Here is a 26,905-nt window from a genome sequence, read left to right on the forward strand (position 1 = left end):
AGAGATCTATATACATATTTTAGGCACACAACAAGGGAGGGCGTATCACAGAGAGACTCATAATAAAATGTTATTTTCAGTATTTAACATGTAAACTTTGTTAGCTGCCTCTTAAAGAAGTAAATGTCTCAGTGTAAAAAAAAACAAAAAAAAAAAGTTTGTGTTTCAAATAAAGCTACGATGGGTTGGATACTCACAGGAACTAGATTTATCATGCGTAATTGTAAAAAGTGTGGGGCGCAAGTCCGGAGATGAATGTAAAATTTTGGCAGACTGTAAACAAGATGTTTAAAGTTAATCACCCATAAAATAAGTCAGGGGAAATCAGATAATGAAACTTTAGCTTCCGATAATTTCAATAGCAGCCAGGTCAGCATTCAACTTAAAATAACCTTCGAAAAGTCAGGTCTAATTTAGCTAATGTAGAAAGAAAATATATGCAGAAGTAGTAAAGAACACACCCAATATACAGCCTCGGGTTTAGCCAATAGGCTCGTGTCATTAGATTAAAAAAAAATCTAACTCATGGATTATTCTGTCATTTTTATTATTTTCATTATAAAAATTCCGAATAATTTTTAAGCACATTGGCTTTATTTTTTAAATTACAAATTCTAAAATATAAATCATTTGCCTAAGTCAAATTTTTGTTTTATCATACGGAGAAATAGATCTTTTTTAGCATTTGTATTTTTTTCTTAAAAAAGGATGTTGGTAACCAAATCCATTAGGCCTTATATTGTGTTCCAGGGTTGAAAAAAAATTGGTAAGACCCTACAAGAAAATGTGGGATTCTAGAAATGTTATTGAAATTTTGTTGAATTTTTTACCTTAATCAATTATAACAATTTTTTTAAATTTTTTTTCTTAAAAAAGGATGTTGGTAACCAAATCCATTAGGCCTTATATTGTGTTCCAGGGTACAAAAAAAATGGTAAAACCCTATAAGATGATATATAGGATTCTAGAAGTTTTATTGAAATGTTGTTGAATTTTTTCCTTAATCAATGACAGCAAAAATTCTTATTTTAGAAGCAATTTAGTTAAATGTATCAAATATTTTGAGTAGCTGTATTTTTTTTTATTTTACTCTGATACCAAAATAAACCTAGCAACCCATAAATGTGCGTTTCTGTCTTATAGGTTATCAAAATTTTTATTAGGATGGCCAAATCTGTATTACAGCTCTGTACAAGCTCCATAATGTAAGAAGCCCTTATAGGGGCCCCTGTGTTCCTCTGATTTTTTTTTTACAAAGGCATACAAACCTAATACGGTGCCATGGATTACCAGATGGTGGATCACAAAAGAAGAAAGTTATATAGGTGAAAGTAACCTGGAGTACCTATGGCTCTGTATTACTGGACCACAGGGACTCCATGTGTCACTTCAAGGCCCCATTCCCACGGAGTAATGCGCCGCTCATTCTGACACGTAAACACGTGTCAGAGTGAGGCGCTTCAAAACAGATCCCATTGACTTCAATGGGTGTTGGCTTACGCGCGCTACACATTGAAATCAATGGGTTAAAAAGCCTCCCATTGATTTCAATGTGTAGCGTGCGTAAGCCGGCACCCAATGAAGTCAATGGGATCTGTTTCGAAGCGCCACACTCTGACATGTGTTTACGTGTCAGAATGAGCGGCGCGTTACTCCATGGGAATGGGGCCCAAGCTAACAGAGACATGTTTCAGTGCAGTATGGCAATTTTTATACTTCGTAGTATTTTTTTAACCTTCTGAAAAGTTTGATCCTTAACATTTTTTGCGCTTATGATTATAATGGTTAGATTTATTCCATGTATTCAGCACCAGATAGTATCAATTGCTTACAATACACACGTTCACTGAATGTGTCATTGTAGAATTTGTTGAAAACATTGCTTGGAAATATCCATTTGTATGCCCCTTAATATTTCCTAACTGCGATACGTATTGACTCTTTTAGAGGGGGCTTCTGTTGGCATGACCACCTTAAATTAAGGCTCAATTATTCAGTTCCTGGGGCAAAAAGTTTAGCTGGCCACAAACTTTAGAAAATGATCTTGCCCAACTCTCTCATACAAATATACCCTTGACACGGCAAAACCGTGCATGCGTACTGAAATGGGAGAGAGGACAAAGGAACTTTCAGACTCTTCTGGTAACAGCTTATCTCCCGGGAACAAAAGGATCCTCATCTCTTCCAACATCTGCAGCTGATACACATCTAACGTGTATGACCAGAATTAAGGATGTATTAGACAGCCAGATGTCGGATGGGTTGAGCGCCGATCAACGAGAAACATATTGATCGGCACTCGTTTTCTTTGGCCTGATCTCTACTATGACCGTTTCTCCCACATTCGGGCATTAATTGTACTGTGCTTTACCATAACCTAAACTTGATAGCCTATCCTTATAGCTTTGACGGTACTGGATCTCGTTGAGTACGTCCAGCCGGTAGATGAACTTTTACAGGCATGGCTCCATGGGACCTTTTCCCATAAAATACAATAGGACATCATTGTGTGATTTTGTTGAGTTCCAAATTCTAGAACGTCCCTGAATGAAGGAATGCCATGACTCCTTCGCTACTTATCTAGGCACAGACTCCGTCAATGCAGTCGTGTCTGGTACTAAAGCTCTCCTCTAATCATTGATGTGAATGAAGCCTAACACCAGTACTAGACACCGTCACATGGACCTACTATGCTTAGATAAGTTTCGGAGGGACCACCATAGTCTCATTGTTCTACCAATCGGTAGGACCCCCAACGATCACACATTGATAGACTATCTCAACGATATGCCATTTATATTTATCCCTTTATTGTAAATCGTGTGCTATTTTGGTCAAAAAATAAAAATATAGATTAAAAAAAAAATAAAATTGCCAAATATGAAGATCAGTCTTGGTAACAATAATAAAGTTATCACTATGGTCAAATTTTTTTTTTGTCAAGATGGATATTTGCACAAATGAGGTGCTGTCACAATGTTGTCCTCGTAGAACTGGACAGCCTTGTGTCGATGCAAACGGTTATGTTGTTACCTTGGGAAAAAGACTCTAAGTATTCCATTTACCACTAGGTTGCACCGCTGTGACCTTGTGGTAACCAGCCAGGTTCACTGTGCTTGCTGCATTGATTTATACATTAAAGACAAACTGCCGGGAACATAAAAGTATCCAAAAGAAAACCATAATCAGAATAAGGATTACCTATTGAAAAACACTCTGTTCTTGTCACCATCTGGTCTCTTACTGACAGTATGTGCTTAAAATACTCAGAAAACCTAAATACTACCTTTGTATTTGTACATTTTGCCTACAGACACCGGAAACATCCAAGACATTTTTAGCAACATATTGTCATTACAAATTAGATGATATTTTTTGGGAAAAAAAATTGTGTAAATGTGTTTTTAGAATATTTTTTTTTTCAGGGGGGAAGGGGCAATGACTGATGTAGTCCTAGAAGGTGTAATGTAATAGTTTACCCGTAATGAAAGTGTTCAACACTATAAACTCATTTTTTGTCCTATTTTTTTTTTTTCAAGTACCCCAGAAAAAAAAGCCCTAATTTTACCAGAATGTTTTTGAAACTGGTGACGTTATCCACAAGCCAATCCACCAAAATTAGGAGCAACATAAGATATTAAAAGGTAAAAAATAAAGAAGTTTTAATAACAATACGTGTACATTGACTAGAACCACAAGCAAGATCAACCTAAGTCCATCAAATGATAACGTGTCCATAAGATCATGCCATTTATTACGTCATGCATGATACAATGAAAAAAAAATATTTTTTTTGAAATCTGAAATAACTTTTTTTTTCCAGTTTATTATTCGGGCTCCTTCTTTATGGATAGCATATCGAGAAGCCCGTATTTGCTGCTATTGGAATTATGCAATGTGTTATTTACAACATTGGGCGGTTTGGTAAAACCAATCCCATTTGTTCCTCTACTGTGGGCCGATTCTCTTCTGAAAGTCATTTCTGCCGCTTGTCCCAACAGTGACTCAGTCCAGCTGTTCCGATCTCGTAAGTCCTGACTAGGAGATGTATGCGCCCCTTTTTGTAGCATGTAATACAAGATGGGGTTGGTTTTTGTCAGTCTAGGAGAATCTTTCCCAAAGTCATTTTTTTCCATGTCGGTGATGACCCATTTAATGGGACCTTTATCACTAAGGGGAGGGCACATATTCATGTGTCCAGGCTCAGTCCGTGGAGGGTTACTTCTTAAAATATCCGGGGAAGAATGAGGAGAGTTCTTTAAAGGAGATGGATATTGAAATGACATTTGACCTAAATTATTTTGGTGAGAGTGCTTTCCCATAAACATGTTTAGAGAAGGAAGCATAAATTCAGAGTTTCCTGACAAGTTACTTCTGTTTCCTCTTAGAAGTTCATCGACTGGTGTATTGTTCCTATGCTGAGAGTCCCTGACACAGTTTTCGGAAAGCAACAGCTGTTTCAACACATTAAAACCTTTACTCTCTCTTGACCAGCTCAAGTTTTTATTATTTCCATTCAAGGAATTCTGACCCGTAAGGTTCTTGTTGTCATGATCAGTCTTTGTGCCATTGATTTTGTCTTCGTGAAGAAAAAGTGCCTCGCCCGACGACGGTGAAGTGCAGAACTGCAAGTTTCCAGCCTCTGGTGAGTTCATTTTTGCAAGTTTGACGTGGCTTTCTACGTGGTCATTTTGGTGCATCTTTCTTTTTTTAGGCACAATACAAGATATTTTTGAATCCGTCTGTTTGGATTCACAATATCCGTTATTCACGTCTATATCCCGGATATCGTATCCGTCGTGGTTTTGACTAAGCAAACGACTTAAAAGGCCATTTTTTGAAAGTGAAAAGTCCTGTGGAGAAGAGTGTGGAGATCGGACATCCTCTGGAGTTGGTCTCGTAGCTTTGTTCAACAAGACCGCTAAGGGGCTCGGAGCACTTGCCTCATGGTCGGTAGGACAGATGTCATCCTCGGGCTCACTTTTAATTCTGAAAGCCACAATTTGCTCACTTGGAGACTTTCCAGTCCTGTCCGTGTTCACTTCATCTTTTATCAGTGGTTTCTGCACTTTTTCATTTTTGCATTTGTTGTTGGGTGCGGCCAAAAGCAGTTGAAGTACGGTGCGCCGTTCTAGAAGGTTTTCAATTTCCGAACCTGGAAACGAAGAATCCATTGGAGTAGAGGGACTACTAAATCCTCTACCTTCTTCAAATGTCCGTGATGGTTGATTTGTAACAAGAGGACTGTTTAGCCTTTCAATTAACCCTAAAGACTTGGAATTTGCCGGGACGATTGGTTTCGATGGCCTCTGTTCGTCGGGAGAAGACGTCGGCTTCCCACATTGAGCTAAATTTTGTAACAACTTGCTAGCACTGAAAGGTGAATTTTGTGCAGGTTCGGCTATTGGGACAGGTGTCTGAATTGTTTTGCTTCTGGTCAGCTCTATTAAATGGCTGGATGCTGGATTTAGAATCCTTTCTGGCTGAATGTTGTTGATGAACGGCGTGAAAGGAGGCTTGACTGGAAACGGCTGGTGAGACAGGTTCATTGGAGAATCTGCTTTTGAAGATGAGTGCAAAGAGAGTGCATTTATTGGAGATGAATTGTGTATACTTGGACTTTCTGAGAGAGGACCAGGTGATGAGAAAGTGAACTTTGACAAGTCTGTAGCCTTCTGTTGTGTCTGAAGATCTTCCACTGTTGGTGGAACATCTTCTGTTTTATGTCCGAGCAATAACTGTAACAGTGTTACTTTTTGATATGGTTTTAGTGTGGAATCCACTGACAAGTCCTTATTTTCTTTGCTGATATCGATTCCGTTGACTTTTGGATCCCAATTGTGGAGCAAGGTTTCAGTTAGGTTCTCAAGAGAGGATGCAGAATGCAACATCTTGGGTTTTTCTGGTCTGTTCTTGAAGGACAAATCTATAGGTACACAGTTAGAATGAGTGCTTTCATCATCACTGCTCTCCTCTTCTGTAAAGCTAGGATTGTTATCAGAACAGTCATCTGTAGTTGTCGGTGTAGCACTTTCATCAAACACAGAATATTTTTCATTGTGCGAAAGGTTTTTACTAACACTTGCACCATTTTGGCTTTTTAGAAGGTGCAGAAGCAAACTGTTGTTGGGTGATGGCTTTCCATGACTTCTTTCCAAATGATTCTTATACCCAACTGTTTTAAGAGGTGAACTTGGAACACCGAGAGTATTTGAAAAAGGAGAAATATTGCCTGCATTACTTAATCCATTGGTTACTGTCCTTGCTTGAGTATTGAGACTAGCTGGCACGCTTGAGGACATCTGAAGCCGGCCAAGATCTTTCTCCGAACTCTCCTTCAATCTCGCCATTGCTGCCAACCTTTCACTTGCTAATTGACTTGCGCTCTGTGCTTTCAGGGCATGTTCTCTAGAGTACTGCTGCAAGTGTGCTTCACTGGAAAGAAGAAGAGCAAGCTGACTACAGGCCACACTTGGTTTAGGCGAAGCGGTGGGACTTGACCTTTTTTCCACCATGTTAGCAACAGCTTGGAGTCTCGCAGCACAAGAAATTGGCTCGCTTACCACTTTAGTGCTACTTTGTGCAGAAAGAGAAGGTTCAACAAACTTTTCCTGAATGGAACTTTTAGCCAGACCAGCCAAGTTACTGTCCACTGTGTGATCTTTAGATTTGCTTTTGTTTAAGAGAGTCTTGAGGTGATTCGAAGCCAAACCATAACATTGGGCATCCTTCTCATCCAGGTTTCCCTGCTGACTGAGGGAAAATCCTTGGTCTTTAAGACTTTGTTTAATCTGTTGAGACAGTGCAACGCTTTGCAGCCTAGAGCTAAATGACTGCAGTAAAGAAGCCAGCAACGTGCTATCTTGTTTCCCTTTTGGAACATTTTCAACCATTCCAGCTAAGAGAGATTCATTTTTGCCATTTCCATTCATAGAATCAGATAAACGCCTTCTCTTTGCAGCATGCCAGTCCTCTGAAGACTGCAAGAGCCTGGCCTTCTTGAGATGTAACATGCCGGATGACGGACTACCGTTGTGCACTGGGGCATTATTCTTACAGTTCGTAAAAACATTCCCGGAGATGTTGAAGTTGTCATCGGCTTTTACACGGCCTGAGAGTTTGTCAACCGCTGTTACAGAACCGCCTGCTGCTTGATGCATTAGTAATCCTTCGAGATACGTTAAAACAATGGGATCCTGTTGCATTTCAGAGCTAAGCTCTTCTCCATGAGTCATGTTCAACAAACGTATGCGTAGAAGCTAAGTCTTTACCTACTTTAGAGAACTCTGAAGACTTGGGCTGAAATTTTCTAAAGTTAGATGTCTATGTTCTTTGAAATCATTTCCAGATTAATTTCCAAGCAGATGTCCTCTGGGGAATCTTTTGCCAAGAATATGAATGTTCCATCAAATGTGTTGAGGCAACATGTTGAAATGGTGTGTATCAATCTGTCAGAACTCTGCTCACATAAGACGATCTTCTTGGTTTATCCATGGAAACAGTGCTTTAATTCATCTTTTAGAGATCACCTTGAAACCAAAGAGAAGAAAACACGTATAAGTATTGGAAATTTTTTTTAACCAAAAATAGTCAACCAACAATAATGATATCAAACCTCACTTCTATATAATGAAAATACATTTAACTGAATCTAAAAAAAAAAAATCACTAGATAAGATTAACAGTGACCTAGAACAATGGTCATGACGACGTGGCCCGTGAAATGGAAGTGGTGTTTGATGGAGCGCCCACTGCCCTTTGAACACCTGATCTGTTTGGGTTTTGGACTCCTAAGGCCCGGTTCACATCAGTGTTCCAACTCCCCCAACGTAAACCTATATGCATTAAAAAGAGGATATCTTTAGGAAAGACGCATAGACTAAAATGGGGTCCGTGTGGTTTCCACATGAAACATCCATGGTTCGCATGGTTTTTGTGCGGACACAGAGCGGAAACCACACAGACCCATTTATAGTCTACGGAGTCGGCGGGTTTTTTAACGCGTCCCCAAATGGAAATCTGAACGACTATATGAAACGGCGTTACACAGGAAAAGCTTGGTTACTGTTAAGACCTTTCCCATCCCTTGGTTAAACTTGATGGGCATATGTCTAATATATAAGCAGCTCCCCCAGAGCTTTGTTTGTTACCTTATCCGAGCACAGATGGGGATGTCAAGGCCTCAGTACTCTGCCTCCTCTGCTGATAGGTTGACTTGGATCACATGGCCAACTCTGCTCTACTCTGTAGATCTGAAGACGGAATAGAGCGGAGTCGGTGATGTCACAGAGTCGTAGGGCAGCAGGGGAGGCAGTGTGCACAAATTTTCGACATCCTCTTTGGTAAGGGTCTAGGGTGGGCCAGAATATATTAGTAATAAAGCTTATCCACTGCAGGGAATGTACTGGTAAGCTTTATTGTTCCCTGCATAACCACTTTAAGTTCTGAAAAACGTGCAACTCAATTCACCCATAAAAATAGATGTGACACAGGGTAAGCCCACAACTGCAATGTCAAGGTCATAGAATAGCATGCAAGATTACAAACAGGACTGATGTAACAGCTGGCATTTGATCCAGGCTCCTGGGGTTTAGAATACACTTAACATACACACACTCAATTTACGCATACTGTACATTGTATCACAAGTGTTTATCGCCCTTAAGGACAACCGAATGTTTAGCCTTGCATGACATTTTGAGTAAACCATCAAAAATACAGCAACCAAAGAGGGAAATAAAACGCTGTAACAAAGCCTTCTATCATCAATTACAGCACATCAGAAATCATGCCAGTCATCGTCTCACCGAGATTAGAAATGAAAGGCGAAAAACATAAAAAGGCAAAAATGACTTACAAATATCACATTGTAAGACGGCCAAATGTATTGGAGGTTACAGAACGGCACTTAGGATGGTGAATGTGACACATGAATAAGGTTTTAATGGACCATTGGGCCCCCTAAGGCATAGGGGGCCCAATCTCTGCACCACCCAATGTTTCACCCTTGCCCCATACATGGGACCTTTAGCTACCCATCAACATGATGAAGTTTCATTTAACCCTAATAAAATATATATGGCACGTCTACTTAATATTTCATAGCAAGGTAAGAAAGTAATGACTTACCGTATATACTCGAGTATAAGCCGACCCGAATATAAGCCGAGGCCCCTAATTTTCCACAAAATACTGGGAAAACTTATTGACTCGAGAATAAGCCTAGGGGGGGGAAATGCAGCAGCTGTGCTGACAAATTCGGCTTATACTCGAGTATATACGGTATTTGTTAAAGGTTTTATTTCCCCCTTACGCTACGTCTTCCCGGCTCTCAGTATGTTCCCCTATTGATGGATGGCCGTCACTAGCTCCTCCCCATTTCCCCCTTACACTACGTCTTCCCGGCTCTCAGTATGTTCCCCTATTGATGGATGGCCGTCACTGGTTCCTCCCCATTTCCCCCTTACACTACGTCTTCCCGGCTCTCAGTACGTTCCGCTATTGATGGATGGCCGTCACTGGTTCCTCCCCATTTCCCCCTTACACTACGTCTTCCCGGCTCTCAGTACGTTCCCCTATTGATGGATGGCCGTCACTGGTTCCTCCCCATTTCCCCCTTACACTACGTCTTCCCGGCTCTCAGTACGTTCCCCTATTGATGGATGGCCGTCACTGGTTCCTCCCCATTTCCCCCTTACACTACGTCTTCCCGGCTCTCAGTACGTTCCCCTATTGATGGATGGCCGTCACTGGTTCCTCCCCATTTCCCCCTTACGCTACGTCTTCCTGGCTCTCAGTACGTTCCCCTATTGATGGATGGCCGTCACTGGTTCCTCCCCATCTACAATAATTGATGTCACACATAAATTGCTGAATTTCTTGAGAAATGCAAATCTCAAACTCCAGAAATAATCTAGGCAATAACTTTGCAGGCAACGAATATAAACTTTTTTTTTTTTTTTTTCCTTATAACACCGAAGTCTCCGCATCAGCAAACAAAACAGGAAATTCAATTTCTTCTCCTTTTTTAATAAAACTTGAAGAGAAAGGAACACCCTAGAGCCAATATGGAATCTCCGCCCAATGTCTGACGCAATGCTACCGGGGATATAAACAAGCACAATACCTTATTACATAGGACTGCAGCCAATTATACATCCATTCCCCAGTTTACAGCCCGTATAAAGGTGCCCATACACCTTCAATATCGGTCAGGTACTCCCCCACCCCACCCCAATACATATGCACTCTAGATTTGGCAAGGTATCGTGTGTTATTAATATGGAGAAGGGAGTAAGCCTCTGCCAGGCACCAATGGTCGGGTCTCTAAGCAAAATTATGTCTGGGGCCACCCTCATCAAAAATAGTACATACAATATAACGTTCCCCTTTATTAACCCCTACAAGTATATTACCCCATTCATGGGCTCCAATGCAGTATTTAGACCCTTTTATTGGACACCACAGTATGTTTTCCCCCTTTTCCTGCCCACAAACAGTATATGGTTCCCTTTTATGGCTGGCACAGAGTATGTTGCTCCCTTTTATGACCTCCCCCTACAGTATCTATCCTATCTATCTATCTATCTATCTATCTATCTATCTATCGTATCTATATGTCTACAGTATCTATCTATCTATCTATCTATCTATCTATCTATCGTATCTATATGTCTACAGTATCTATCTATCTATCTATCTATCTATCTATCTATATCCTATCTATCTATCACCTATCTATCTATCTACAGTATCTATCTACAGTATCTATCGTATCTATCTATCTATATCCTATCTATCTATCTCCTATCTATTGTATCTATCTATCTATCTCTCTATCTATCTATCTATCTCCTATCTATCTATCTATCTATCTATCTATCTATCTATCTATCTATTGTATCTATCTATCTATCTATTGTATCTATCTATCTATTGTATCTATCTATCTATTGTATCTATCTATCTATCTATTGTATCTATCTATCTATCTATCTATCTCCTATCTATATCCTATCTATCTATCACCTATCTATCTATCTACAGTATCTATCGTATCTATCTATCTATCTATCTCCTATCTATCTATCTCCTATCTATCTATCTATCTATCTCCTATCTATCTATCTATCTATCTCCTATCTATCTATCTATGTATCTATCTATCTATCTATCTATCTATCTATCTCCTATCTATCTATCTATCTATCTATCTATGCCTCCAGCCCCTACACTTGCTCTTTTGGGGTATTGTACCCTGCTACATTGCAGCGATGTGAATGACGCCTTGGTATAACGTGGATATACGTTATTTCTTTAGCATTCAGTATATAGCTGCAGATCTTGTAGACAAGGGCCTGTAGGTACAGCGACCTATTAAGAAGCGCTAAGCAAATCTCCTGGTGTTTGCTAGAAATACAATTTGCATAAACCTGACGTTCAGTCTTAGCATGGAACAAAGCATACATTTATTTAAAGTCCATGACCTCACGCTAAACTCTGGCCACTCGGCTAATTTGGCATAAAGACATTCAGTACAATGCCGTACCTACTTACAGCAGTTAAATGACCCGATAAATGAACTCTCGGCTAAAAACAATACGCTCACTGTACCGGTCATGTCACTGAATCAACAACTTATTTTGCCTTTGTGCTTTGTACATTTTTATCTGGTGATGTCTTAGGAGTAACAGTCTCCTATGTTATAGTATTAGGTGTCCTGGTGTATAAATCGGACGTTGAATATTAGATAGGAGTAATGGAATTTCAGAAAATTCTAAAAACAAAAAAGTATTCTTTTGTCATTTTTATTGTTATTTACCCCCTGTATACTACACATTGTGCTGATACAACTTTAGTCCAGGGGTCTCCTGACTCCTTACTGGGGAGAAAAGTGGATTTCATCATGCCTGACCCTTTTGTTGTTGAGGAGCTAAGCAGCTGCCAAAGATGTCTTGAGAGCGTCTTCCCCCAGAACATATACGTTATATCTATAGGGGAGGTTTGTAAGTGAGAGCAGGACGCCAAACTGGTGTCCGATGTGTCTGGTCAGATTTAGATTGGTATATAACTAATATGTATTACTGACTAGAGATGAGCGAGTAGGTATTCGATCGAATATTACGGTATTCGAAATACTCATACTCGATCGAGTACCACTCACTATTCGAATGGGAAAGTTCGATGCAGAACCAGCATTGATTGGCTGAATGCTATACAGTCGGCCAATCAACGCTGGTTCTTCTCCTACCTTTAGAAGTCTTCTCCATGCAGCTTCCCTGCGGCGTCTTCCAGCTCTTCATTCACTTTGCCAGGCATCACTTGTAGTGCAGACATGCGCAGTCGGCTCTGCCCAGGCCCGATGCCTGGCAGAGTGAATTCAGAGCCGGGGGACGCTGCGCGGAGAAGACGTCTCGGAGGATCCAGCCCGACCCTCACTTGTGGACTTGGTAAATATAATTTGATCGAACGTTGCCTACCCCTGAAAGGAGCATTTTCCTCCCATAGACTATAATAGGGTTCGATATTTGATTTCAGTAGTCGAATATTGAGGGGCTACTCGAAACGAATATCGAACCTCGAACATTTTACTGTTCGCTCATCTCTATTACTGACTAGTCAGAGCTTATACATACATTTTAAGCCCCAATTTTTTGTCAATATGCAAATAAGGTCTTTGGTGCAACGAGGGTGTTACCATTGCACCAAAGAGGTAAGTGACATCCCCCTAAGTGCTCCAAAGAGTCCATCTGCATATTGGCATTGGAATCACCGATTCACCACTGTTAGATGGGTTAGGATCACCTGTATCAATCTGTGGGGCTGGGTAGATATGTTGGGTTCTGGCGAGCTACTACCTTCATGGTGTATTAGTTCCAAAAATCTAGTCAGTATGAAACCTGTTATGGTAAAGGATTTACCATGAGCCTGTTATATACACCGGATTCTACATATGAAAAAAGTTCTCAAAGTTACAAAAAATGATGTAACATGGTACGCTAATAGACATCAACTATAGTATAGTATTCCTATGGAAGGTTCCATCTCATGTCTATGCATGGTAGGCGATTGACCAACTCAAAAAGGGGGAATATATGTAATTGGATATATGTAGACACCTAGAATGTGTGTGTATATACATATATATATATATATATATATATATATATATATATACGCACACATATACAGTCCTATGAAAAAGTTTGGGCACCCCTCTTAATCTTAATCATTTTTAGTTCTAGAAATTTTGGTGTTTGCAACAGCCATTTCAGTTTGATATATCTAATAACTGATGGACACAGTAATATTTCAGGATTGAAATGAGGTTTATTGTACTAACAGAAAATGTGCAATATGCATTAAACCAAAATTTGACCAGTGCAAAAGTATGGGCACCCTTATCATTTTATTGATTTGAATACTCCTAACTACTTTTTACTGACTTACTGAAGCACAAAATTGGTTTTGTAAGCTCACTGAGCTTTGAACTTCATAGCCAGATGTATCCAATCTTGAGAAAAGGTATTTAAGGTGGCCAATTGCAAGTTGTTCTACTATTTGAATCTCCTCTGAAGAGTGGCATCATGGGCTACTCAAAACAACTCTCAAATGATCTGAAAACAAAGATTGTTCAACATAGTTGTTCAGGGGAAGGATACAAAAAGTTGTCTCAGAGATTTAACCTGTCAGTTTCCACTGTGAGGAACATAGTAAGGAAATGGAAGACCACAGGGACAGTTCTTGTTAAGCCCAGAAGTGGCAGGCCAAGAAAAATATCAGAAAGGCAGGGAAGAAGAATGGTGAGAAGAGTTAAGGACAATCCACAGACCACCTCCAAAGAGCTGCAGCATCATCTTGCTGCAGATGGTGTCACTGTGCATCGGTCAACTATACAGCGCACTTTGCACAAGGAGAAGCTGTATGGGAGAGTGATGAGAAAGAAGCCGTTTCTGCACGTACGCCACAAATAGAGTTGCCTGAGGTATGAAAAAGCACATTTGGAGAAGCCAACTTCATTTTGGAAACAAAGATTGAGTTGTTTGGTTATAAAAAAAGGCGTTATGCATGGCGTCCAAAAAGAAACAGCATTCCAAGAAAAACACATGCTACCCACTGTAAAATTTGGTGGAGGCTCCATTATGCTTTGGGGCTGTGTGGCCAATGCCGGCATCGGGAATCTTGTTAAAGTTGAGGGTCGCATGGATTCCACTCAGTATCAGCAGATTCTTGAGAATAATGTTCAAGAATCAGTGACGAAGTTGAAGTTACGCCGGGGATGGAGATTTCAGCAATACAATGTCCAAACACTGCTCCAAATCCTCAGGCATTCATGCAGAGGAACAATTACAATGTTCTGGAATGGCCATCCCAGTCCCCAGACCTGAATATCATTGAACATCTGTGGGATGATTTGAAGCGGGCTGTCCATGCTCGGCGACCATCTAACTTAACTGAACTTGAATTGTTTGTCCAAAATACCTTTATCCAGGATCCAGGAACTGATTAAAAGCTACAGGAAGCGACTAGAGGCTGTTATCTTTGCAAAAGGAGGATCTACTAAATATTAATGTCACTTTTCTGTTGAGGTGCCCATACTTTTGCACTGGTCAAATTTTGGTTTAATGCATATTGCACATTTTCTGTTAGTACAATAAACCTCATTTCAATCCTGAAATATTACGGTGTCCATCAGTTATTAGATATATCAAAATGAAATGGCTGCTGCAAACACCAAAATATTTAGAACTAAAAATGATTAAGAGGGGTGCCCTAACTTTTTCATAGGACTGTACATACTTTACACACACCATACACATCTGAATATAGATTGTATACTCCTAATCTTCTGCACACTACTTCTTAACACTGAGTACATAGGAGAAAGGTCTTCTAAGGTCTGTCCTCTCCTATATACCTCCTCCACCCCCTCCTCCTATTATACGATAAGCTCTCACGCAGATTTACACTCATGTACGTCTGTCACCTGCCCCACAATGTTAACGGTCTGTTCTGCGAAAGTGAACAAAATACTCGAGGATGTAAACAGCACGTTGCTCACATACTAAACCAACATCACAACCAGACTCCATCTCTGGCCACTTTCGTGTCGGGGGAGGATCTCCGTTTGGAGTTGCCAACCTAGAGCAAAACATTCCGACAAGTGCGGTTATCTACGAGGAGATACAAAGACTTGACAGATCTTATGCCAGTCAATAAAGCAACTTTGTGTCACCCTACAGAGATGACGGACCTTAGACCGTAACACGCTCGCACTTGACTCGTCTCTTAATTGTAATTCAATCTTCCCAATGTATACGACAGAAAATAATCTCGGAATGCCTCGATTCGTGATACGGTAAGAAGAGATTACAAGCCTACCTCTATGTTTTCGCTCTCTCGCTGCAAGCGTTGGTGCCCGGCGCAGGTACGGCGTGGCAATCAATTTGTTCTGCAGACAGAACGGCTTCCTTAGAATACTAATGAAAATACATCCTTCTTTCTCCTTCGACTTGACTCCCCAGTGCCCAGGTCCTGACCGGTGCGTAAGGAGGAGAGAATATCCTCTAAGACACCTACTGGTACTAATCAACAGTCTGCGTGTCAGGGCATAGGATTAAAACCTTTACTACGCTCGAATCACTCAGAGCAGCTAAGCGTATGCCGAACAAGGTCAGCATTAAACACGTATACACACATGCAAGTAGACTTGAGTGCACTAATTCATCACTCAGTACCATTGACTGACTTTTACCTCCAGGGATAGCAATTACATCTTGGGGTAAGGGTAACAAAATGCATTCTGTGTATCGCAGGGTTTCGTGTTTACGCCGCCTCTTTGGGTTGTGTTTGCAGAGGTCACTTTGCAAAAAACAAATTTTTTTTTTTTTAAAGAAAAATTCTCATTCGATCCGTGTCACTACACCTGCACGGTTTGTTACGCGGCTATAGCACCAAACAGCAGGTAACCTCTTTGTCCGGAGACGTCTGAGGGCAGACACAAAAATCTGCCAAGCTATTCCCCTTGACTGAGCACCCACTTCTATAAAACCAGCCGCTCAGCCATGAAACATCTTATTAACCTTTCAAAAGAAGGAGGAAGAAGACGAAGGAAGGAAGAAAAAAAAAAAAAAAAAAAAAAAAAAAAAAAAAAGAGTTAACATCTAATAACAAACAGAACGGTCTGATGTTACAATTGCAAAAATTGAATTGCAACGTAAATAAGTTTTTGCGACTGGGACGATATCACACGTTTAAGCTAATTCCAATGACAAGGATGTAGATCAATGTTCCAGGGCTTTCCATATTATAATTTCCATTCTCCATGGCTTGCTCACTGCACCGTACTTTAATCACTGACATCCAATATATAAGCAGCCGCAATGAGACATCATGAAAGGGACAATAATCAATAACGCGGCGGCCATCGCCCTTGACACAGTGACATTGGACTGCGCTCATGTGATACTGACTCGCTTCCCCACCTGGCTTGTGACCTTGTCCTTTAGCTGACCCGAAGCCTCTTGCATGAGGCAGGAGACACCTCCCTGCTGTCTCAGCAAGGTCGAACGGGTCAGCATGTCCCCATCTATAATCCGCCACCATTTGTCAGCGGGGAGGCTTGAAGGAGGCATGCTTGCTACAAGGAGAGAATGCCCAATTAGGCAGCTGTCACACAAAGCATTGGATGCAAAATTATCCCCTGTCAAAAGAAAGAGCAGCTGCGGGTGCCAATTACAACAATCTTTCCACCCTTTGGGTGCCGGAAACCACAAGGAAACAACAGAAGGGGGGGGGGGAATCTGTCACAGCGTGGCATTGAACTAGAGCGAGAGATGTTATATGACCAAGGACATGCCTGGAGAGTCGTACAATGACCCTCGTGAACTTGGGTATTTATGGACGCATAGGATGACAATTAAAGGGTTAAAAGCACCATCTATTGTATTAGATAATGTACCGCTTAACTACCTGTCCATGTAAATTACCAGTATCCCATCTCCCTGACCAATATGGGAAATACTCGCCACCTACGAGACTGGTAAGCGCTCAATCATCCCATGTATGTGCCACCGACCTCAATGGCATTCCATACAAGAACAAGGTTAAGAAAGTAGGGCATTGTGTAATGATGGGGCCATTACCAGAAGTGCAGGGAGGTCACACGACGGCCTACTAGTGTACGAGAAGTATATAGAAATAGTAGAAATATTCATATCTGAAATTTATTTGAGAAGGGTCCAGGTACTTTTGGACTGAAACGTCACATATGGAATAAACCAACAGTAATTATCTCTTATTCCGAAATAATGGAGTGCTTTGGTGTTTGTATTTTGTGAAATTTGAGAGACACATTTATATGAGATAGGTAGAAAGATGGATAGATAGATAGATAGATAGATAGATAGATAGATAGATAGATAGATAGGAGATAGATAGATAGATAGATAGATAGATAGATAGATAGATAGTCTTGTGTAATAGTTTTAGACAACAGTATAAGAAATGCTGCACAGTAAGAATGCTTTCAGAAATAGAAGGGTTAGTTTATTTTTGTCAATTAACAAAATGCAAAGTGAATATGAATCTTATCAATATTCGGTGTGACCTTTGCCCTTTGCCTTCCATCAGTTCCTCTCGGTACTTGCAGATAGTTTTTGGCAGAACTCGGCAGGGAGGTTGTTCCCGCCATCTTGGACAACGAAGCCCAAATCTTCTGTGGATGTCGGCTTGCTGCAATCCGTCTGTCTCTTTATGTCATTACAGACAGACTGGGTGATGGTGAGATCAGGGCTATATGTATGGGGCTGGATCATCACTTCCAGGACTCCTCCTCCAAAGGGCAAAGGTCACACCAAATATTGATGGGATTTACATTTAACTTAACTGTTAATCCTTTTTCTGAAAGCATTCTGAATTTGCAGAATTTTTTCCACGCATTGCTAACACTTTTGCGCAGATCTATCTATCTATCTATCTATCTATCTATCTATCTATCACCTTATAAGGGCTTATTGAACACTCTTTGAACTCTTATACTAAATGGACATCATTATAGGGGTGACCCTACTTATTTAACCCTCTTCTATTACCCAGAATGGGTTGACCCTGTAATGATTATAAGCCTGCTCTTGTTGACTCGGCTTGACCACCTATCACATGGTCGCCCATCCATGATCGTGTTGATCATAACAACCAACCAAATCTACCCAACAAAAACCTGTCCATGTACAATGCAAGGCTGGGTATTTAGCTTTAAGGAATCTTTAACTGGAAAGCAGTCGGCTCTATAAAAAACAACAAAAAAAAACACCCACGCTATGTTGTAGCCACATCAAAAATTCACAAACTTTCCATTTCATTCTGTTTATTTGGAGGAGAAACTTAAAACCCGGATAAAGTGTGATCCCAGCCACGTCACCTTCTCAATAAATAGGTCAATGGATTTAGCCGTCAGTTACACCAGTGACCTATCTGACACTTTTTGGCAAGCCTGGAAGACGTAAGAAAGCAAAGCAAGGAACTGGCATTAGGAGCAAACTTTCCGCTTACAGCAAGGAGATCCTGGAAAACATTGGCTGCGCGGAGATACACAGAATATCATTTCCTCTTCCAGACAGCCAAGTAGCATTCCCGGAGAGGCAGAACAATCGCCGACAGATGTGACCGTGAGGGGAAACTTGGGAACTACTGAAATTCATCATTATCTGCCTCTTCGTGTACATACCCCTGACTTCATCATACACTAATATATTAAGAGCTAGCAAAGTATAATGCAAAATATCTGCCAATAAATTCACCCTACCGAATACTGGGATAGATTAGGTAAGAAGGAAGTAGCAGCGAGCAACAATTCCTGTACCGGTACGTAATGGCCGCTTCGACAGATCAGAATGGCAGACGTCTGTTAAAATGATTTTTCACAATGTCTGACAGATGGTCCCCTTGAGACAGATGTCATATAGAGAGACGCAACAGTTTGTCCATTGTGATAGCTGCTACTGTCCAAAGAGCAAATGAGTGAGCCCAAAAAATTGTCAAAAATCACACCGTATAGGAGCAGCCTAAAAGCCTTGACACACGATATCAAGATGCAAATGTAAGAAAAATAGAACAAAATTTTGCAAATTAGTTGCAGGTACCATGCGCACAGGGAATATGGACCAGAAAATCCGGTACACACATCAGGCAAATTTTGCGGCCCATAGTGACCTCTAGCATCACAGATCACCGTCATGCAGGGAGGTCAAGTCTCCAGACTAATTTCTCGTAGGAAAATCTGTCCGCTCTACGGACCAAATCTTCCTTCGTGTGCATGGGGCGTTAAAGTATATATTACATCACACGTTCCAAGTATTTTTATTTAGCAGTTGCCTTAAAGGGGTTTTCTGCTTTTGACATTTTGTTTTCCTCCCAAGGGCCATTTGACAAGACATTCGATACGCCATTCACATTGTTTCCAACTACTCCAAATTCAGCGATTCCCCGAGAGGGAACACAATAGCAGGTGCTTAATTTCCCTTCAGCGCCACCACGGGGTCATGAAATACGTGTAATGCATGGGTGGGTTGGGTCCTCCAGTCCATGAAACCATTTTTAAAGCTAATCGATAGGGTCCATAAATAGTTGTCCGCCCCCAAACAGCTCTGAATGTCTAAAAAGTGTGGAATGGAGTAATAAACCTAAGAGTCAAGACACATTTAATGGAGTGGAAGGAATATACCTATGGAAATATAGATGTGAAATCTATTGTCTCTGCGTTTATCGATGCTCAGATCCATTGTACACTTTGGCATAGCACCATCTGTTGCCTTAGAAGGTTGCTCCTTAATGGAAGCGGCAGGTGGAGGAACAGACAACTTGACTCAGCTTGCCAGGAGTCCGGTGAGATACAATGTTATGATTTCACCATATTGCATGTTGCACCTATGGGAAAAAAACTGAAGGCTAATGTATGTAAATGAGGTTCGCCAACTAAATCACCATGTAGAATTTATTAAAATGAATAGATGAACTGTAAATAGTAAAAAAAAATTGATTAAAAAAACATGTAAAATATAATGGATAGAGCTAACGGCAATGGCCATAGATTCTACTGGATTCCACCAATTGACCTAGAATGTAAACTATGCCTAAGTCACTACTGTGCCACAGGTAGCCATAAAGCTCAGACACATTCTATAGGTATACGGCCTGAACATAGTAGAAACATATTCTAATTCTAAAATCATTGTAATTGTAGTAGAAAAAATACAAATTAACACCTGCATATGGCGGATTCTCGCTAGCGATGGAGATTCATTGTTATAAGACTTCAGACTTCCGAATAAAATAATAATAACTTGGCCCAAACATGTGATAAGCAGCATGTCATAGCCGGTGGCTGATGTATCAGGACTTCCTCTCCTTTGTGGATATTTGGCAGCCTATAGTGACCCATGGCCTAAGAAAGGGGCGAGATGAAACACCCTCATATTTTGTGGGACTGCCCAATAGAATGGGAACTGCACATAGATGGGAAAAGGCAGGTCCTTTTTAGGAAGGTTTAGGGATTGGGCTATATATATATGTCCAATAATTTGGGATTCCATTCCAACATCCAATACAATGAAACATCTCCAAAAGTCCACCTAAGGCACACTGGACAAACTGGAATCGAAAGGCAATAGGAGTTTCTTTATAAAGGTGATCATACAGATGTAGGTCCAACTGGTAGATTTTGGTGGCGTCGGCTGAATGTATGATTTGTATGGACTGTCCCTTCTCTCCCCTGATGGAAAATGTTAAAGGGATCCTATCTATTAAACACAATTTTTTCTCCCTAACATGTCGGAATAGCCTTAAGAAAGGCTATTCGTCTCCTACCTTTCCTTTTCTTCTCTGCGCTGCCGTTCGCCTGCAATCCTGATTTTTGTCGGTATGCAAATGAGCTCTCTCGCAGCACTGGGGGCAGGCCCCAGTGCTGCCAGAGAATTCTCCAGCGCCGCCTCCATCTTCTTATGTGACGAGGTCTTCACCACGTCTTCTTCCGGCGGCGTCTTCTTACTTCTAGGCCTCGGGCAAGCCAACTGCGCATGCCCACGGCCACAAGAAAAATGGCCGCTTCCACAGTATTGTAAGCGGCCATTTTCTCGTGGCCGGAGGGCATGCGCAGTTGGCTTGTCTGAGGCCTAGAAGTAAGATGACGCCGCCGGAAGAAGACCTCATTGCAGAGGTGGCACTGGAGAGTTCTCTGGCAGTATTGGGGATGCCCCCAGTGCTATTAGAGCACTGGGGCCCGCCCCCAGTGATGCGAGAGAACTCATTGGCATACCGAGAAAAACAGGGACTGTAGGCGAACGGCAACGCCAAGAAGAAAAGGAAAGGTAGGAGACGAATAGCCTTTCTTAAGGCTATTCCGACATGTTACGGAGAAAAAATTGTGTTTAAAAGATAGGATCCCTTTAAGAAGCGGAAAGACCAAGCAAATGGATTTCAACAAGTCTCATCCTTTTGTGGTCAAGGGAGAGAAGTCACTATCAAAGGAGTCCGTCACACACATGTATAGCGGGAGGTCAGGGGGTATAACTGTCCCCCGCCAAGTTCATTTGGCCAACAGCTATCCAAGGTGTATAATAACCAGCTTGAGAAGGTATATGACATCTTCTAGACCGAATAGTCGCACATCTGTCAAGGAATTGAGCCAAGTTGATGACTTTTTACAGGATAGGCAAAAAAAAATCTATAATTGTTGGGTGTCCATTCATTGGGAAGCCCCTCACATCGGTCAAGAGAACAGAGGCCCTGTTTTGCCCCGTAAGAACGATGAGGTATTTCGAGGGAATGTCCTGCTCCTTTGTTCATCTTTATGAGAATGCTGAAGAAAAGTAGAGTAAACCATTCTGCCATCTTCGAGAGACTTGTAGACACCATGCATGGTCAATATGCTGCTCTGTTCCTATAGGGGAGACCGGATCCGCTTTTGGTATGACCACCATCCATCCTGTAGTAAAATATTTGGCCACCGCAGATACATCAATTATTGTCCCAACAATTCATTACTGGTAAAACTGGCAAAACTATTGCTGGGTCTTTGACCATCGTACTACAGAAGGAAGATCGAAGGTTAGATGAAAAAGTCTTCAGATTTCAGACCGGGTTGTACAGTGGTCGAATATCCCTTTAAATAATTGAAATCCTCTCCATCAACTACAAAGCTGTTTTGAAGCAGCTCAGCTTTGTTCTTTACATGTGTTCTAATTAAGTAAGAAATGACCTTGTCATCACACACAGCAGAAATCCTGGATTATGTCTTACAGCGGAAAAAAAAAAATTGAAAAAAAAAAAAAACGGGAAAAGAAATAAAATAAGCACCTCGTCTACTGATGAGCGGAGAAGTTTTGGTTGGCTGGATGCTGTAGCAGTTTCACTGCATAATTTTGTGTGCGCTGAATGTCACAGGGCGGGTTAGATTGACCTTGAGATGCATCAGCAACACAGCAAGGGTCGAGATGCCTGCAGGCGTCCTTGTACTGGATTTACAAGACAAAAACCTTCAAACTGGCTGAAGGACATCTTAAATCTCTTCAAAGGTTTTCTGAACTAATCTGGGCTGCTCTTAGCCGGATCTGTGCCAGTATGAAAGGCAAAATGAAAAACAAGGTCTTTGACAGGCATGTGGTCTCCTCTTAACCCTTTCAAGCTGTCATAACTTTCATTGTCGCGACTGTCATTTTGCAAAATATCGATAGTGGCGAAGACAAACCCCACACGTAGCAATGCAACAAGCTCGTGATGGACTGGTACGTGGTCACGGGAGACAGATTACATCATGGCACTGCTGTGTATTGATGTGGGCTACCCCAATGTGCCGGACAGTAATATATTATCACTATAGTTGTAACATCATTGAGAAATAAAAGGCAAAAAAAAAAAGTGTAGTTTATATTAAGAAAGTAATGTGTGACCTAAGGCTTTGCTCATGTTCACAAAAACAAAAAATAGCACATATTTTACATACAAGGTTAGAAAACTTACTAAAGTGTAAATTTGGGAAATTGAAATGATTATAAATTTCAAGGTAAGAATTATAGTTCACAAAAGTTGAGTAATTTAGCTGAAGATTTAGGTAAAGCGGTTGTCCTGGACTATAAAATAAACATTGATTTGTTCTGTTAACCACTTACCAAGCACAGCGCCACCTATTGTATAGTGGCTGTGCTTGGTATTGCAGTCAGGTGTCTAATAGTTATGATGTCATTGGACTAAGAAGAGGAAGTGGAACTCAGTCTCATAGTCCTAGACAATGTCTTTGTAGGGGTTATCTCAAAGACCATCCCATGTCAGTGTTGAAGCTGTAGTACATAGTGGTCCTCCCAACTACCAATACTCTTCATTCCCACAGTGTACATGTAGTATTAGATGGCTACCATTTTAACAAGGGCTGGCCATAAAAACTATGAGCAAAGGGTAAGGTCCTAAAGTGACCATACACCACCAATAACTGTTGGCCAAAGGTTCCTTCTCAATAAGGACCAAGGAATAGGTGGCTAATCTCCCTTGAAAACAGAGGGATCAGCCATGTTGGAACCCATCATGCCAACCTGGATACTTTCCAATGGAGATTCAGGACACCCTCCCAATGGTCAGCTGGGCCCACTGAAATTGGCAGGTAGGGCCAACCATTATCTTATGTGTATGGAGACCTTTATAAGGTGGCTCTCTGCCTTCATTCAGAAAGACACCTTTCTCATGAGACGTCTCCTATAAGCAACATTTACAGACGGAACTTCAAAGGACAGGGGGTCTGACTACCAAGACTTCCAAGACTCCAAATTGAGTTTTCTGGAATGCTTCCACCTCTCCATACAATCCGCTTTGTGGTAGTGCTTGGCCTGGACGGATGGAAGGCTACGGTCTCTGAATCCCGCAGTCGAACCCCCAACCATCTTCCCAGTGGAAGAGACTAAAGGTTATCAGCTAGAATACCCCATGAAGCTGATGGGGAAATTTGAGAATATTTTCACCCCCAAAGACATATCAACCAACGTAATTATTTCAGCAATTTCCTGATAGATTCTGCAGAGCGCGTTCTAGTACCATACAAATGCTCAGACTCCGGGGACAAATTATTCAAGTAATCTTCTAGGAATCTATTCAGTTTTTCTGACTTACGCACGAAAACAAAAGAAAATTTCATTAATTGAATTGTGAACCAGGAATCTGAAAGGAATTATTATTTTGACCTTAAGGAATTCACCTTTAAATCTTAAGCTAGGGCTAATATTGACTCAGATTGCATCAAGCAGATGGAAATAATAGACCCGAGCGAATACATAGAGTAAATAAGAAGGAATACATGTCTGTAGCAGGAAGCTGATCCTATCTCTCCCGTCTAGCATCGGTAAGAGCGGTTATATTTGGTCAGGGCGGGAGAATTCCAGCTAGTAAAGCTCACTATGACAATGCCTTCAAGCATCTTTAGCGTATAGGTCACAGATGTCCTTGGGGGAAGACAGAAGAGGTGAAACAGAGACCAATACTGCCTTACAGAGCGATCGGATTCACTCGCCATGCATCATACAATCTATTTTGAACACCTCTGCATAGTTAGAAGGAAGTAACACCCGACAGTGACGAAAAAAAAATGGTACAAGTCAGCATAACGCCAAGCAAAAGTCAAATAGATGACATGGAACAGACCCTTATTAGAGCTTAATATCTCTGTATCAAAAAGGAACGCTAAAACGTTGGATGTAGCAGGGTCGGAACTTTCACTTAAAGGGGCTGTTCCAACTGGATAACGGAGGTCCATAGGCCCCAGTAGAAACCAAATCCAATTCTACCATGGGATTGCGGTCTTTGGAAATGGGGTTATACCTTTTATTGTTTGTGCACTTAGGTACCGTAAACATACCAAGCTACCTGCAGTCCTATGTAAAATTACAGAAACCATATTGTTACATCACATTGGGTCGGGCTAAATGATATCTTAGACTCTGCTTTATGGGTATATGTAAGGGAAAAAACGTAGCTAGTCTATCCTTGCCAACTCTCCCAAAATATATCAAAGGCTCCAGCACAAAAGGGTGACCTCCCGACATCTCAGAAGAGTGGGCAAATCTTCTGGGCCCCGCAGAATACTCCTACATCCACCAGTCTCTTGGACATATTCTATGTGATTTGGGCAAGGGGTAAAGGGTGACCTCCCGACATCTTAGAAGAGTTGTCAAATCTTCTGGGCCCCACAGAATACTCCTACATCTGCCAGGCTCTTGGTCATATTCTATGTGATTTGGGCAAGGGGTAAAGGGTGACCTCCCAACATCTCAGAAGAGTTGTCAACTCTTCTGGGCCCCGCAGAATACTCCGACATTCACCAGTCTCTTGGTCATATTCTATGTGATTTGGGCAAGGGGTAAAGGGTGACCTCCTGACATCCCAGAAGAGTGGGCAGAATACTCCTACATCTGCCAGTCTCTTGGTCATATTCTATGAGTTTTTGTGCTGGTCACGTCACAAGAATGGGAAGAGACGGGCAGATTTCATACCCATTTCACGAAAAAGGGCATATCGTGTAATAAAGAGGGGATGTCATGCCCCAAAGGGGTGGGTTATGCATGGTCACCCAAAAATTTTCCTGGCTTGCTTTACATGCTGGACCTCCCATATCTACATCCCAAAATGTTGGCAGCCTATAAATAGTATTAAACAACTTACAACCCATCGGGTCTCAGATGATCTCTGGGGTCCCGGAAATGGGGAACCCTGTGATCAGGTGATTATCAAAAAAATTTTCAAACCAAATGGACTGGTAATAAAATGGATTTCCAGAACTAAAGGATTGTTTGATCGTGGGGTTTTCCAATCCTTTAGTCCCGATGAACCACCAAAACTGGGGTGCACTGTGTCTCATGACTAAAGGAGAGTCACATACAAGCTGGCCATGCCTGGTATTGCAGATCAGCCCCATTCTCAGGACTAAAGGAGAGCTGTGGTACAAAGTATGGGCTGGGGTAAATAATGAAGAGGCAGATCGGCGGTGGTCACATTAGTCAAACACTCAGTCATCAAACTAGTGATCAACCTTACAAATAAGCCAACAACGTTTTGGCTTCAGAAAACCCCTTTAAGTATTTTGGAAAACACCCAACATGACAACCAACACAAAACAAGACATGAAACCAATGCCGCAGGCCACCAGTGGTGGGGGAGCAGACGGGTGTCCTAAGATAATGGTCTGAAAGTTTTTGGTAACTTATTTACGCCCTACAGATTGTATACTCGAAAATACTTATATATAGATAATCGTCACTTCATCGCCGAAAACAAACTGCTGTTGAGGTACAAACTTAGAAAGCTGCTATTAGCAATCCGCAAAGCCCAAGAGGACGCCCCGCACCCAACCAATACTGTTAAAAATAACTCTACACTGATGTAAACACCGGGTGGAGAAGTGAACCTTACAAGCACCTGAGAACGAGTGCTCAGGAAAGCTAATACCGAGCCGACCCCCTCCAGGGGCATATTAACTTCCTGGAAATCTAATGTATGACGGAAATATCAGCCTCCAGACTCATATTAAAGGGATGCGGTGATATTCTGAATATATAGACAGTTCCGTTCCCATATTTAAAGTGGCCCTCTGGTCGGACATGTCACAGAGTCTCATTCAAGAACTGGGTTCTCTTATGTTACAAAATGTATCCATTCTAGCCAGGATTCCGAGATATTAGACCAAAGCACCAACTCCGACTTCTCTATTTTTCCATTGCTATGGATCTGGTTTGCTATAATACCGATAATTGGTTAAAATAAGTGCAAATAATTTGGAAATTTTTATTTTGAAGTGGGAATTGGAGTTGGAAACTTTTTCTGACTCCAACTCCACCCAAAACTGGTTCCAAAACAGACTCCACATCCCTGC

At 41.3% G+C, this 26,905-nt stretch overlaps 1 protein-coding gene across 2 annotated transcripts in view; it reads right to left on the reverse strand.

Annotated features, from left to right (window-relative positions):
- Positions 1-1,623: 1,623 nt before the first annotated feature.
- The window catches only part of NRIP1 (nuclear receptor interacting protein 1), a 64,838-nt gene continuing 39,556 nt past the window's right edge, over positions 1,624-26,905 (reverse strand). The window contains exons 1-2 of one of the 2 annotated variants that reach the window (XM_075263444.1): positions 15,382-15,870; positions 1,624-7,529 (exon numbers count right to left, since the gene is read on the reverse strand). In XM_075263444.1, the coding sequence (XP_075119545.1) occupies positions 3,828-7,235 (3,408 nt within the window). In that variant the 5' untranslated portion in view covers positions 7,236-7,529; positions 15,382-15,870 and the 3' untranslated portion in view covers positions 1,624-3,827. Of the gene's footprint in view, positions 7,530-15,381; positions 15,871-26,905 lie in introns of those variants that run through there. The other variant, XM_075263443.1, reaches the window with a different exon arrangement.

This window comes from Leptodactylus fuscus, chromosome 2, assembly GCF_031893055.1.
Source record: "Leptodactylus fuscus isolate aLepFus1 chromosome 2, aLepFus1.hap2, whole genome shotgun sequence".
NCBI lineage: Eukaryota > Metazoa > Chordata > Amphibia > Anura > Leptodactylidae > Leptodactylus > Leptodactylus fuscus.